This window comes from Sphaerodactylus townsendi, linkage group LG09 (genome assembly GCF_021028975.2).
Source record: "Sphaerodactylus townsendi isolate TG3544 linkage group LG09, MPM_Stown_v2.3, whole genome shotgun sequence".
NCBI lineage: Eukaryota > Metazoa > Chordata > Lepidosauria > Squamata > Sphaerodactylidae > Sphaerodactylus > Sphaerodactylus townsendi.
The window spans coordinates 60442579-60457995 of NC_059433.1; the positions used below are offsets into that span (position 1 = coordinate 60442579).

At 40.7% G+C, this 15417-nt stretch overlaps 1 protein-coding gene across 4 annotated transcripts in view; it reads left to right on the forward strand.

Annotated features, from left to right (window-relative positions):
- Positions 1–15417, forward strand: part of LG09H8orf34 (linkage group 09 C8orf34 homolog) — a 111785-nt gene that overhangs the window by 33721 nt on the left and 62647 nt on the right. For all 4 annotated transcript variants that reach the window (XR_007245511.1, XR_007245512.1, XM_048508279.1 and 1 more), the window contains exons 5-7: positions 5368–5396; positions 6307–6476; positions 8863–9029. Coding sequence is in view for 2 of the 4 variants with exons in the window: in XM_048508279.1 (XP_048364236.1) it covers positions 5368–5396; positions 6307–6476; positions 8863–9029 (366 nt within the window). In the remaining 2 variants the exon portion in view is untranslated. The remainder of the gene's footprint in view (positions 1–5367; positions 5397–6306; positions 6477–8862; positions 9030–15417) is intronic.

A 15417-nucleotide genomic window follows, 5' to 3' on the forward strand; every position in this document is an offset into this window, starting at 1 on the left:
AGTAAAATCTGATCATTCCTTTTCCCCCTCCCTTTACAGTATAAATATAGCCTCTTTTAAACAATCTATACCATCTTAATTTTCTGGTGATAATTCTGGTGGTCACTGAATAAAAGTTTAACCAGTCATTAAATTGTATTTCTTACTTTCAATACATTTGTCAGTTTTTCATGCATTTTATGAAACTAATATTCCCAAGAGCATATTGACAACTCATTAAACTAATGGAAGAGTTACTCTGAAAATGTCAAAATGCTAACAAGAAGCCTGGAAATCACTTACAGATTTTAGAGAGTGATGCTGTGTGTCACCCAAGGACTTTGTTGCTTAGTTGAGAAGTAATTAATGCATAAAATATTTGATAGCAAGACATTAAATTTCATTGGAAAATGATTCTGCAGAACACTGTCTCTCAAAGGGAGAGCTAGCGTTGGCGTAGTGGTTAAAAGCAGTGGACTCTAATCTGGAGAACTGGATTCTCCAGGGGGGTGGGGGATGGGGGCTTTCCAGTGTTTTGCACTGAGTGTCACATGTATGACTATCTGCCACTGGGACAGAAGTCGTGGGTGTGCCCTCGCTGCAATGAGCTCCTGGCACTCAAGGAACGTGTGCGTTCTCTTGAAGCCAAGGTGGCAGACCTGGAGAAGCTGAAAGAGGTAGAGAGGGTGACAGGCAAGGCTTTCAGGGACCTAACAGCCGGATCCCACTCCCAAGGTGACGATCCCATTTCAGATGTCATGAGAGAATGAAAGGTCTTTGGGGCCGGAGGGTGCCAAGTCTGAGGTGGGGGAAGATGCTCCCCTTAGATGGGGACCCCTTCCTTAGCTGGTGATCAGATAATATCCTCTCGCATCTCGAGGATACCCTTCAGAGGGAGGTGGGGGGCTTCTCGTAGTGGAGTGATTCGATCATTAGAAATATAGAGAGTTGGGTTTGCGCGAGGCGTGATGACCCATTTGGTGGCACCCCTTGCCTGCCTGGTCGCGAAGGTTGCCAGAATGTCACGCACGTCTAGATAGGAAACTTTTAGACAGTGCTGGGAATTGGAGTCAGCAGTTGCTTAGTCCACATTGGCACCAATGACATTGGGAAATGTAGCCGGGAGGTTCTTGGAAGCTAAATTTAGGCTGCTAGGTAACAGGTTGAAGTCCAGGACTCCCCCAAGGTGCAGCATTGTCTCAGAAATGCACACACCTGTTTCCATCGCTATGAGGCTTAGAGAACTAAGAGCAAGCCAGGAGATACAAGGGTCCTCCAATGCATTGGATGAGAAAGGTGGTGTAAGGCAGGAGGGTTTCAGATTTGTCAGGAACTGGGAGAACCTTTTGGGACAAGGCAGGCCTGTACAAAAGGGACGGAAGCTTCATCTGAACCAAAGAGGAACCAGGCTGCTGGCTCTCTAACATTAAAAAGGTGGCAAGCAACAGCTTTAAATCTGAGGCCCTGGGGGAAAGCCGACAGGAGCTGAGGAGTGACTTCGAGTTTGGAATACAGTTATCTATGGGGATGCAGACAGGAGAGGGAGGTTTTTCTAAATCAACCACATGCAAGCAGAGGAACATAGCAATGTGCATGTGACAAGGGATATGAGTGTGTCTACCTACAAAAAGACTTGAGGGTAAAGCACATAAATCCCAAGGTTAAGGACAAAGACACCTGGGGTATACAGGTGTCTTCTATGCTAATAGTAGAAGCCTTCGACCCTAAAATGGGGGAGCTGAATTACAGAGAGGGTTTTGAAGGAGGACTTTGATATATATAGTGGGCATTACAGAGAACATGGTGGAATGAAGGAGAACCAGTTGGGATGCACATGTCCCACTTACCAGGCTACAGGCTGTTATAGGAAGGATAGGACCAGAGGCGCATTGGGGGGTGGAGCTGCCCTTGCCCCACATAAAAGAGAGCATGAGTGTCACATAAAAATAGACAATAGAAAGGGGAGCTGGTTCCCCTACAGAATCACTGTGGATAATATCAATACCAGGGGTGAAGGACAGTTCTAATATGTAGGAATATATTATAAAGTCTCCCCTGAGCCAAAAGTGCACAAGAGGATCTCTGAGATGGGGAAAGAAAGAAATTAGAGGCCAGAGGCCAACAAAGAAAACAAAAAATGTAAGTGAAGTAACTGGGTGTGATTTTAACTATCCCCATATAACATGACTTTGGAAAAAATGCATGATTCAAGGTCATGAAGTAAGGAGAGCATTCCATGAGATATGCTAAATGACTGTGAAACTTAGGAGCAGATGGTTGTGCAGAACCAACCAGGGAGAGGAAGTGATCCTAGATCTAATTCTATAGGACCCAGGATCCTGAGGGTGCAGGAAGTCGAGGAGTGCGATATTTGTTGAGCCGATAGGGAACAGCCACCACAATGCTGTAGGATTTCAGTATCTCTGCATGTGAACAGAAGTGACAACTTTACTAATGTAGTTACATTCCGCCTTCAAGAAAGAAAGGGAAATTTCTCAAAGATGAGGGGGATGAGTGCTTGTAGGGAAGCTGAAAAGGGAAAATCAAGAGAGTCAAAACTGTCCAGGAATGTGCTTGGAGGTTGATTTAAAAAACACAGTCATAAAAGCTCAGCATGTAGAATGTGTTCCGCAGGTTAGGAAAACTGGCAGCTAGCCCAGTCCAAAAGAAAGCCACCATCAAGTTAGCAAGAGGGTTGAGGGAAATTATACAGAAAAAAGAAAATGTCTTTTTAGAAAATGGAAGTCCAGATTTGACCTGATAGAAGAGAATATGAGAGAGGAACACAAAATAGGTGGCAAAAGAGAAAGTAATGAGATTAGCTATAAAGAAAGGAGGCAAAAAAAAGGATTATGAGGAACGCATGGCTGCGAACATCAAAACCAGCAACAAACGTAGTAGCTCCTTCAGAATTACATCATTAAGAAAGCAGGAAGCCAGCAAAAGGAAAGCGTGTAGGCCCGTTAGGATGACAAAGGAACAAAGGGTGTGCTAAAAGATGAAACAGGGAGATTGCAGAGAAGCTGAATGAATTCTTTGCATCTGTCTTCACTCCAAGAGGAGGTATGAGGAAAAATTCTGCACCTGAACCAAGAGAAACTTCTGTAGGAGGCGATTCTAAGAGGAACTAGCTTGATTACGATAGTGAGTAGACAAGGAAGAAGTTCTGGCAGCCATTGATAAAGCTAAATGCTACCAAATCCCCTGGCCCAGATTGCATTCACCCCAAAGAGTTCTTAAAGAGCTCTTAAGCATGAGAGTGCTGATCTTCTCACTTTTAATTTGCCCAACTTATCCCTAGAAATCCCAGGCTCCATCCCCTGAAGACTGGAGAAGATGGCCAATGTCACACACCAATCTTTAAGAAAGGGATCTAGGGGGGACCCAGGAAATTACAGGCCAAAGTCAGTTTGACATCTGTTCCTGGCAAAGTGGAAGTAGAATCTATCATTAAAGATAAGAATTATTAAACATGTAGAAAAGCAAGACCTTGCTGAGAAAGAGTCAGCATGGCTTTTGCAGAGGCAAATCCTGTCTTACAAACTTTACCCTAGAGTTCTTTGAGGGGTGTAAACAGGCATGTGGATAAGGGGAGAACCAGTGGACATTAGTCTACTTGGATTTCCAAAAGGCTTTTGACTGGACAAAGTTCACACTCACTCAGAGACTATTGGGAAAACTCAGCTAATGAGAAGGAATAAGAGGGGAAGTCTCATCGCTTTGGATTAAAAAACTGGTTGAGAAACAGAGGAAGCAAAGAGAATTGGGTATAAAATGGGAAATTCTCACAATGGAGAGATGCTTAAGGAGTGGTGTCCCCCCAAGGATCCGTTTTGGGACCAGTGCTCTTTAACCTATTTATAAATGACCTGGAAGTAGGGGTGGGTAAGGCGTGCAGTGGCCAAGTTTTCTGCAGATGATACCAAATTATATAGTGTGGTGAGAACCATGAAAGCGATTCGGCGAAGAGCTCCAAAGCGGACGCCCTTGATAAATTAGGTGAGTGGGCTAAGAAATGGCAAATGCAGTTCAATGTAGCAAAATGTAAGAAGTGATGCACATAGGGGCCAAAAAAATCCAAACTTCACATACACGCTACAGGGGTCAGTGCTATCCAGTCACAGACCAGGAAAAGGGATTTAGTGCACCGTCTTAGTTGACATTAGTTCCATGGGAATGTCAACTCAATGCATAGCAGCTGTATAGAAAAAGGCAAACTCTATGTTGGGGATAATTAGGAAAAGAGGAATTGAGAATAAAACTGCAAAGATTATGTACATGCCCTTATATAAAGCCATTAGGTGCAATTGAGCCGCACTTGGAGTACTGTGTTCAGTTCTGGTAAGCCACATCTCAAAAAAAGGATATCGAAGAGATAGAAAAAAAGAAAGTGCAGAAGAAGGGCAACGCGAGGGATGATTGAGGGGACTGGAGCACCTTTACCTCTTATGAGGAGAGGCTGCAAGCCGCTTTGGGACTCTTTTAGTTTGGAGAGGAGAGCGTCTGAGGGGGGGATATGATTGAGAGATCTATAAAATTATGACATGGGGTAGTGAGAAATGTTGACAGAGAGAAATTTTTCTCCTGCTTTCTCACAATCCTGTCTAGAACCAGGGGCATACATTTAGAAAATGCCTGGGGAAGAATTAGGACTAATAAAAGGGAAACACTTCTTTCACGCATAGCGATGTGATTGGTGTTTGGAATATGCTGCCACAGGAGGTGGTGATGGCCACTAACCTGGATAGCTTTTTTTAAAAGGGGCTTGGACAGATTTATGGAGGAGAAGTCGATTTATGGCTGCCAATCTTTTGATCCCTCTTTGATCTGAGATTGCAAATGCCTTAACAGTCCAGGTGCTTGGGAGCAACAGCCGCAGAAGGCCATTGCGTTCACATCCTGCATGTGAGCTCCCAAAGGCACCTGGTGGGCCACTGCGAGTAGCAGAAAGCTGGACTAGATGGACTCTGGTCTGATCCAGCTGGCTTGTTCTTATGTTCTTATGTTCTTATGGGTTTGATTCTCCTCTCCTCCACATGAGTGGTGGGCTCTTATCTGGTAAACTGGATTTGTTTCCCCACACCTACACATGAAGCCTGCTGGGTGACCTTGAGCTAGTCACAGTTCTTTCAGAACTCTCTCAGCCCTACCTACCTCACAAGGTGTCTGTTGTGAGGAGAGGAAGGGAAGGAGTTTATAAGCTACCTTGAGACTTACAGAAGAGAAAGGCAGAGTATAAATCCAAACTCCTCCTCCTCTTCTTTTTCTTTTTCTTCTTCCAAATAATAGAACATTTTTCATAGTCAGTAGTAGAGTACATTGTGTGAACATTTCTTTTGTTGATTTATTTGCTAACAGATTTTAATTTTGTCTTTATTTTGTTCATAGGCATTGCTATTTCTGATGAACTAGACAAGGTAAGAACTGTTGTATACATAATGCATTAATTAATTTTTACTGTTGCTGATGTCTTTGTTCATGTATAAAAACCATGATTGATCCAAGTTAAAACAAAGCCATTCCTTCAGCCAGTTTTCAGGGAATAGACAATTTAATTTCTTCAGTTCTCATTAACTTTCACTGCTCTGCATTACTTCATGGAAACATATCCAGTATGTAAAGAAGATTCAGGAACATAAATATGGTATTTGTATACAGTTAAAAATGATTTTAAAATGCTGTGTAGTTATTGATACCTGCCAAATCAAATTTCCCATAAGAGTAATGGAGAAGTATGGAGAGTAATGGAGAAGTATTCTCATTGTCTCTCTGGCATTTACTCCTTAATTATTTTCCTCATGATCTGTGTTATTTATTTATTTATTTATTTATTATTTTAGATTTATAGGCCGCCTCTTCCCCGAAGGGCTCGAGGCGGCTCAACAACATGGCTGTTATTAACAGCAACTCAACAACATAACTTAAACATTAAAACTCCGGCAGCAGTTACATATAATTTAAACAATCCAAGCCATTCAAACAGTATAAAACAGTTCCAACAGGAGCCCGTTCCTAAGGCTAAAAGCAAGGGAAAAGAGGAAAGAAGAAAGGGAGGGAACAGGTGGGCCCAGATGGAGTCACAGCAGGCCCAACCGAGATGACAAAGATGGAAATTCCTCGACAGGAGTTTCAGTGGGGCAGTAGAAGACAGCTATCAGCCTCTCCAAAGGCCCGGTGGAATAATTCTGTCTTACAGGCCCTGCGGAACTCGCCAAGATCCCGCAGGGCCTGGACTGATTGGGGTTACAGTTATACTAATCAGTCCTGCTGTTGTAAATAATCCCATATTTCTGTACATAAACCATGAGGATTTTTTTCCTTTCTTAGGATGTAGCAGCATTTAATGCTCCTCTTCTACGACCCCGTGTTGTTGGAGAATGGGTCGGTCGTGAAGAGAATGATGCAGATCCATTGGCTGCTGAAATGCTGCAACCTCCAGTACCAAGAAGCAAAGTTGAACAATGGGATAGTGAAGATAGCAGCAGCCCTTGTGGAAGGTAAATTCTGTTACTATGTGAAGAACCTCAACCCAGATACATGTTTTGATTAGTGTTCAGTCACAGCAAGCTGATTTTATCTGATGTTGCTATTTATCTGGGTCTCTTCCTGCTCTAAGGATAAGTAACTTTCATTGGGCATAGGAGAAGATCTTGTTGGTGAATAAGGATGGCAAGCTCAGAGCTTCCCATTCCCATTTTCCAGGTGTTGCGAGCTGTGCATTTATAAAGACAGAATGAGTAGCATCAGCAAGGCTCAGATGACTCATGTTGCTTTACGCTATACCCCTGTACTATGATGGAATGTTGCCTTAAGTGTCTATAGCATCTTATCGGACAATTTATCATTTCCCCCCTAATAACAGATTCTAAACATTTTATAGTAAGGTTGCTTTCTGAAGCCATTACAAAATTTGCAAAATGAATTGGGTTGACTTTGCTTGAGCAGGAATTTCTGCTGATTTTCCTTTACCACATTAGTTTGTGTGCCACATTACTTCATATGATTGGAGGCAACAGTGGGGGAATATAATAAATTGCAATAAAATGGGAAAGCAAGAACCTTCCGTATTCATCAAGCTCCATTCAGGGTCATCTAGATCCATTTTAAATATGGCTGAAAATAACATTTCTTTGTATTCTGCCAGATAGTTTTGTGTAAATCATATTTCTGGCTAACTAAAATATTGTAGGCTAATATTATATGCAATCTTATAGATTGCATCTTAATTTAGTTTGCATTTTATTCTCTGTATACAAATACCATATTTATGTTCCTGAATCTTCTTTACATACTGGATATGTTTCCATGAAGTAGTTTAAACTGAAACTTGGTATTTGTCAACATGAGAGTTATCACACAAGTAGTGATTAAGTTCTGAGGAGGGATGTTTAAACTTCTGTCCACCAAAAACTGTATTTAGGGTTAAATAAAAAAGACAGTGAATGAAAGTGTAAAGCCTATCCAAGGAAAGTTGTATGAGATGAGAATGAAACGAAAAGTTAATGTAACTATTAATAGGAGGGAGAGTAATTCTCTTTTGTGTAGCTATGCAGGTGAGGTTTGTATTCTCAGACTGGTTTTAAAGTTAGTTGTATGGATTAGAAGAAGCTGGTTTTTGTCTTGCAACTTACTACAGACTACAGACTAATTCGTTAATATTAATAATTGACTGGAATGTATTACTAATTACAAACAACCTTGTTCTTATTTACTGTATATACTCGCGTATAAGCCTAGTTTTTCAGCCCTGTTTAAAGGCTAGGAAAAGCCCCCTTGGCTTATACGCGAGTCACCATTTTCTAGCAATCACAAGCCGCAGCCGGCAGGCTCTAATGAGGCTGGGGGTGGGGCCGGGACAACCTCCGTGCTGCTGCGAAGCTGCTTATTGCTGCCCTCCCGGAGGGTGAAGGGGGAACCCAGAGGCACCCTGGCTGGCTGGGCTTGTCAAACCCAGCCGGCAGGCAGAGGGAACTCCTTATTTGGGTAGTGACTCCCCCTGATGTCACTGCCCAAATAAGGAGCTCCCTCTGCCTCCCGGCTTCCCACCCTTGGCTTATATGCGAGTCAATAAGTTTTCCCAGGTTTGGGCAGTAAAATTAGGTGCATCAGCTTATACACGGGTCGGCTTATACACGAGTATATACAGTACCTTATTTAAAATGTTTCTATTCTGCCTTTCCCTATTAGTGCTATCTAACCTATACCTGTGAGTTTATCTGGGAAATACTGTTATGACACTTTAAAATGCTAGATCTGTACATTGGGCATGATTTCCTGAAAATTGGTGTAAGAAGGTTGAGATATTTGAAACCAGAACAATTCTCTGTTTTCATGCAGGTTATATATATACTTTTTCTATTGCTTTTAGAGCTATAGAAATCTCCACCAATTTGATCAGATATTCAGACTTACACAAGCCATGTGCATAAAGACATGTCAAAGATGTAAATGATCTGGGGAATCATCAAATTGAGCTTTACAAACAAAACATGCATTTATATTCTTTCAATGTATTGGTGACATTTAAAACAATTTGCCTTGGCAAACCTATGCAGCCAAGTTCAGAACGTATCTACCCCACTGAACAAGGATTCAGCTTCCATCTTTACCCATGCCAGGAATCAGATCCGAAACTGCCAGAGTTCTTAAACATAATTGCATTTGTAGTTTTTGGAAATCATATGTATTCACATCACACGTTTACATCAGCTGGCTGCTTGCACAGTTTCCCATTTAATGGAGGATGCGTCCTTGGAAGTTCACGTGTCCATCATTCTACAAATGGAGGAAAGTACTTTAATGAAATGTAATTTATACATTCTACTAGGGCATGTGTAAATGTTCTGTATGTGATTATGGAGAGGATTATCCTTTCTCCTCTAGTTTGAAGATGGAACCAAAGACCAAAGGACTGAAACATCAGCAGCAGCAACATAAGAAGCTGCTCGCTGCTATGCTTTCCCAGGATTCATTTGATTCTGTACAGAGCACAGCTCCATCAGTAACAGAGGAAGACATTGACAACGAAGATGATGCAATGGAACTCCTGGGTAATTAAAAAAAATCAGATTTCCCTAATCTTTTCCTTATGCTGGCTGCTGAAAGCATGAACCTTCAGCATTAGAGATTTGAGCCTTTTCCCATTTACACATGTCCTTATTTTGTGCTTTTAATGTACAGCATAATAAACTGAAAATTGAGATTTTTTCATCTAGAAATGGTAATTGCAGTGGCAGATAAGCTTATCTAAAGTGAACTGCAGTGGTAGATAAACTTGCTCACTACTTCCAATCATTTCCTTGCAATATGGAATTGCAAGGAAAGGATTGAATGTGTTCATAGAATGCAAGAGCTGGAGACCATCTAGTCTAACCCCTTGCTCAATGTGGCATCAGCCTAAATCATCCAACCTCTGCTTAAAGGCTGCCTGTGAGGGGGAGCTCACCACCTCCCTAGGCAGCCAATTCCACTGTTGAACAACTCTTACTCTAAACATTTTCCCTAATATCCAACAAGTTCTTTTCCGCCTGTTATTTAAATCCATTATTGCAAGTCTGCTGCCAGCAGGAACAGTTCCTTGCCCTCCTTGAAGTGACAGCCCTTCAAATACATAAAGAGAGCAATTATGTTTCCTCCCAACCTCCTCTTCTGCAGACTGAACATTCCCAAGTCCCTCAGCCTTTTCTTATAGAGCTTGCTCTCCAGGCGTATGATCATCCTTGTTTCACCTGCTGCATTCTGTCCACTACCTTTTGTTCCCAGTTCCAGAGAAACAAGGTCAGACACTGTAGAGACATTCCTTAAATACCAGAAGTGGTGAGGCGGTGGATCAGAAGGTCGTGGTCAACTGTATCAAATGCTGCTGTTAGTTTTAACTGCAACAGTATCTCCAATCTGCCCCTATCCAGCTGGCACCGAAGATCATGCTTGAGAGTGACAAGCATGGTCTCCATCCCATGGCTGAGTTGGAAGCTGGACTGAAATGGGTCCACTACCGAAAACTCATCCAAAAATACCTGCAGCTGGGTTGCTGCCAATCTCTCAACTACCTTTCCCAGAAATGGTGGATTTGAAACTGACTTCTTCAAGAGCAGCTTCATCACCCCCTTCTTTAGCCCCTCCATGGGGAAAGTCCCCGTCTCTGAGGGCAAGTTGTCAATCTCCAACAGGGGGCACCACACCTCAATGCAACTGGCTTTAACCAGCCATGATGGATACAGATCCAAGGGGCAGCTGGTAGGCTTCACAGCTGTTAGTATTTTGTTCACATTAGCATGGCAGAGTAGACTGAAGTGGTCCAATATAGGACTTCAATATTGAGAGGGATTAATATTGAGAGGTAGATCATGGCAGAGCAACAAGACCTTGTCTCCCCCAAAATCTTATCCCCCAAAAAGCTTGCAAATGCATCACAGCTACGTGCAACCTGCTCAAATTATTTGTCTGCATGCTGTCAGCTGTTTGCCTAAGCTTGACTATGACTGAAAAAACATGGTACTTCTATTTCTGAAAGTAATATTGTGTTGACTCATGTACGTGCCGTGTCCCCTCTTCCATCCAGTACTATTGCACAATAATTAGAATGTTAGAACAGTATGATTTTTATGCATACTTGAGTTCTTCATCATACTGCACTTTATTCCTTTTTTTCCAAGATAGTAGTTCAATATATTCAGTATATATACATTCAAGAGTACTTATTCCATAATTTTAATTAGTACACTGTTTGAGTTGTAGTAATTTGTATGTATTGCACATGGTAACATTAAATTTAAAGCAGGACATACGTTAACACTTTCTTTTTAAAATAGCTAAACCACACAGCTTTGTGGTATATTGTGAAATAAGAACTTCTTATCAGAAACTATAGAAACATTTTTGAATTGAAAGTAATGTCTTCCCCATGTTAAGTGTACTGAAAGTATAAGTGTACTGAAAATAGAAAGATGACTGTCGTTCCAATTCTAAACATTTATGTCTGTGTGTCTGCTTGTCTTGCTAACGTGAGGGAATTAAGGAACAATGTACTCAACTGTATATGAATAGAAGATCTTTTCTAGCCCTCTCTTCCCACTGAAGCACATCACATCCTGGGCACCATTTGGAGTGTCACATCTTGGAACCATTTGGAGTGGGATTCAGTGCAGCACAAAAAGCTAAAGATAGATAGGGAAATTAGTAATGATTTGCACACAGGCCTCTTGGATTCTGGGCCATTTTGTATGTTAGGGTGATGTAACAGTTAATTCACTCCAATATAGTCACCTATGTTTGTTGCTAAGTACTAGGATATCAGCTTTGCATGAAGAAGGTTCCAGGTTCAACTTCCAGTATCTCCAGCTAAAAGGAACAGGCAATATTGGTAGGTTATTATTATGCGAAAGACCAATTCCTGAGGCTCCGGAGTGCTGCTTCGTGTTAAAATAGACAATAATGACTTTGATAGATTAATGATCTGACTCACTATAAGGTGGCTTCGTGTTTTCATGTGCCTAGAAAAGAATGACATTCCACTGATTAAATAAATTATCTGTTCATGCCTTTCTAGTGATCGGTTAAATCATGTTTGCTATTCACAGAGAAAAGCAGCATTCTAAAACTTGCAGTTTGAATTTCACTAGTTATAGAAAAGAACTAGAATAAATAAGGGAATGATTCCATCATAGCTGAATACTTTTCCATCCAGGGTTTGAAGTAAAGGGTAATGCTTCCCATTCTGAAGTTGAAATCTGTAGGATACAAATGTGTTTAACTGTCACTGTATCATGTTTTGCACGTACAAAATAAAATAACGTTATCTGTTTCATCATTGAGGAAAATAATAGAAAAAATAAAATGAGAAACGAGTTTTACACATCAGAAAATGTATTAGGCTGCTCCTTGCAAGTAGTTACTAGTTTAGAAAATCTCAACTGTATGATACATTTTTGATGCAATGATGAAATACATACTGTAAATTGGATCCCACAGTCATTTTTTAAGAATGGAAAGCACCTCCTGCAACATAAGAGCGCTTTTCCGATTTACCTCTCTTACAACTTACTGAGTTTCCTAAAATGCTGATTCTCGGGAAAATTAGGACTGCATCAGAATAGTACGAGGGGATAAAGTAGGGTGTTTGCTGTTGGGAATGAGTACAGTTCAGCCCTGTATATTTAGGTTCATGGGTATGAGAGACAGAAAGGGGGCATGCAACTCTGTTGGCACTCCTGGATCTCTCAGCATCTTTTGATACCATGGATCATGGGATCTTTCTGGGCTGCTTTCTGGACTGGAAGGGTCCATATTGTACCCTATGCTTTTTAATATCTACATAAATCATTGGGTAAAGTCATCCAGAGATTTGGGCTGGGTTGTCACAACTATACTGATTACTCTCAGCTATCTCTCACACTCCCCAATCCCAGGGAAGCTGTAGACACCCTGAACGATTGCCTGAAGGCAGTTTTTGAGTGAATGCAGGCTAATAAACTGACAATTAATTCTGACAAAACAGAAATGCTACTGGTGAGTGGAAGGTCTAACCCAAGATTTATGGTGTCACCTGAGATTTAAGGAGCAGGATTGTAGTCTTGAACTCAGGTATACTGCTGGATAAGCAGGTTGCAGTTGTGGCTACAAGTGTTTTTTTATCAGCTTCACCTAGTTGGCCAGTGCAGGCATACCTGGGCAGAAAACATCTGGATACTGGTGCATGCCTTAGTTACATCTAGATAAGGTTACTGCAATGCACCATATATGGGGCTCTCAGCCTGTTTCACAGCACAACTCGGGATGCTTGTGTTGACCTTTAAAGCTGTCTGTGGTTTTGGAGCTACATGCCTAATGAACTACCTACACCATAGCAAATCTACATAGCCTACGGTAATCTTCCAAGGTGCTGCTTGAGATTCCCCCGGCAATCTGAGATTAGGTAGGTGGCAGTCTGGGAGAAGGCCTTCTCAGTCATGGCACCAAAACTCTGAAACTCTCTCCCCAGAACTCTCTTCTGTCCCATTCTATTGCTATCTTCCATCAGAAGGTGAGGGCTTTTTTTTTTGTACTTGCTGTTCTCACAGTGATCCCTTCTTAATGTTTAAATTGTTTTTCTAATTGTTTTTGTATTTTAGTTAATGGTCTTAATGATGAGTTTTGGCTTTGAGATGTGATTTTATCATGTTTGTTTTTAATTTGTTAGCTGCCTCACTTCCTCTTATGAGGGCAGAAAGGTAGGATACACAATTTGCAATAAGTATATGAAGTGTCTTTAACAAGAAATTATAATCCTGTAATTTTTAATGTGTCTGTTCCATGTGTTTATTTTATCACAAGGGGCTATCGTTTGCAACCTGTGAACGCTTACTTGAGGGTAGGTTTCACTGAACTCCATAGGAGTTAATTTCAAAAAAGATGCTACACATTATTTGTTTGCATAAAATGGTGATGAGATAATACCTTTGACTAGCAATGGTGGACAGCCTAGCAGCCATATTTTTCACTTGTTTGAAATCTCAACTGTTTTCAAAGACAGGTCTGTAGAGAGTGTATTACAGTAGTCTAAGCTGTATATTTATCAGTGCATACCTCTGTTATTCCCACAATACTTATAGTTAGTAGACCAGCCTAAACTGGAAAAGGCAAGCTCACATTGGAATACATGTTAGTCATTAAGTTGCTGCTGCTGCTTGTCTTCTGTTTTGTTTTGATATAATAAACTAACATGGCTACCCCTAAAGCATCAGAAGTTCCTTCAGACTCCAAATCTACCGTACTTCATCAAGTGGAACACAATTCTACTTACAACTCACTGTTCAGTTATAGTTCTGTGTTGTCAAGAGAACCTCAGTTTGTTTGCTCACATCTCTTCCCTTGACAGTGTCCAGACACCACTTTAGTGCTTTGACAGCCTCCTTGGATTTAGATGGAAAGGACAGATAATAACTATGTCTGTTGACATTGTATGTCACATCAGTAGATGCAAATATCTAAGAACACAAGGTGGGGCCCTAAGGTACCTTTACTGTTGCTAAAAGACTTATGTAACAATACTGCAAAGATAAATGCCCACCTCCAGTAATCCAGTAGACCGAGGACATTACATTTCAACAAACTGCATATAGATGATTATTGCATGTGGACATATTTTTAGATATTTGGAAACCTTTTGTAGATGTTTATATGTATGTATATTTATATGTATACTAGCTAACATTATGGTTATATTTTGCTACATTTTATTTCTTTCTGGTTTATCAGTGGTATTGAAAGAATCTCAGAGGTCTGGAAACATCAACAGAGACATGCTTACCTTCTCCGTTTTTATAGTGAATGGCAGATTGCCATTTATCTGCATATTTTTTTCTGGGTTGGTTCATGTTTATCTGCTGTCAGCCCCCTTTATTCTATCATGATTTCACTGTTATTCTGTTCCCTATGTCTGGATAGTCTCTGTGACAGTTAATTTTAAGCATTCAAAATTCATCTCATAACCTATTTCTCTGCCAAAACAAAACATTCATGAGACCATCACTACCTTAATGTCACTGCCTTATTAACATCCAACATCTTCAACTTACTTTTTGGAGCCTTTTGCTTCTGTTTAATGGCCACTTACGGTTGGTTTTGCCTTACTTTTGTCATGGTCTGTATTAAGACCAACTCACCATATTGTGGCTGCCCCAAGGAGGCTGCTTTAAAGCAATGTATAGCTGTTACCACATTTATTAAATGCCAGTAAGACTTAGGTACTGCGTTACAGACTGTAGAGCCTAGTGATCACGCATGCTTGTCCATATGGATTACAGTCACTGAAGAGTGTGTGTACACCAGGCACATGGTGAGAATGAATATTCCCTTAGTTTAATGTACTGCAGATGTTTCTTGAATTCCACCATGAATTGTTAAGACCTGGCAGCTATAAATCACATCAGACAATCTGCTGCCACTTTGAAAAGTCTTATTGAAGTGGAAGGTTTATTGAAATGAGTAGGGCTTTGTGCCAGTGTAGCACTTTGAGGATCAGTTTTTTAATTAGGCATTTACTATTAAAGATATACAAGCTGGTTTTCAGTTACCCTAATGGAAATTTTGGCTGTGCTTAGAACTGATATGTTTATGCTTCCAAAGTCCTGTTTCCAAACATTTCTAAAGGTAACAATCTGCAAAGGAGAAGAAACCTATTTTTCAAAATGCTTCTGTGATGTGATAGAATAGCATTTTGTATTTTGTCTTGGATTCAATTCCCAGTAGTCAGCTCTGTTACAAAGAGGTTGCACTGAGACAATTCATGTTGTCTCAGGCATTGATGGCAAAATCCAGAGATTGAAAAAGGGGATGTAAGCACTTCAGTTTTGTTCTTAAGTATCTTCAACGCCATGCTTAGCTTTGTATGAATTATTCCATGTTTCAAAAATAAGACTCATGTTAAGCCACATACTAATTACTGAAATTATTAATATT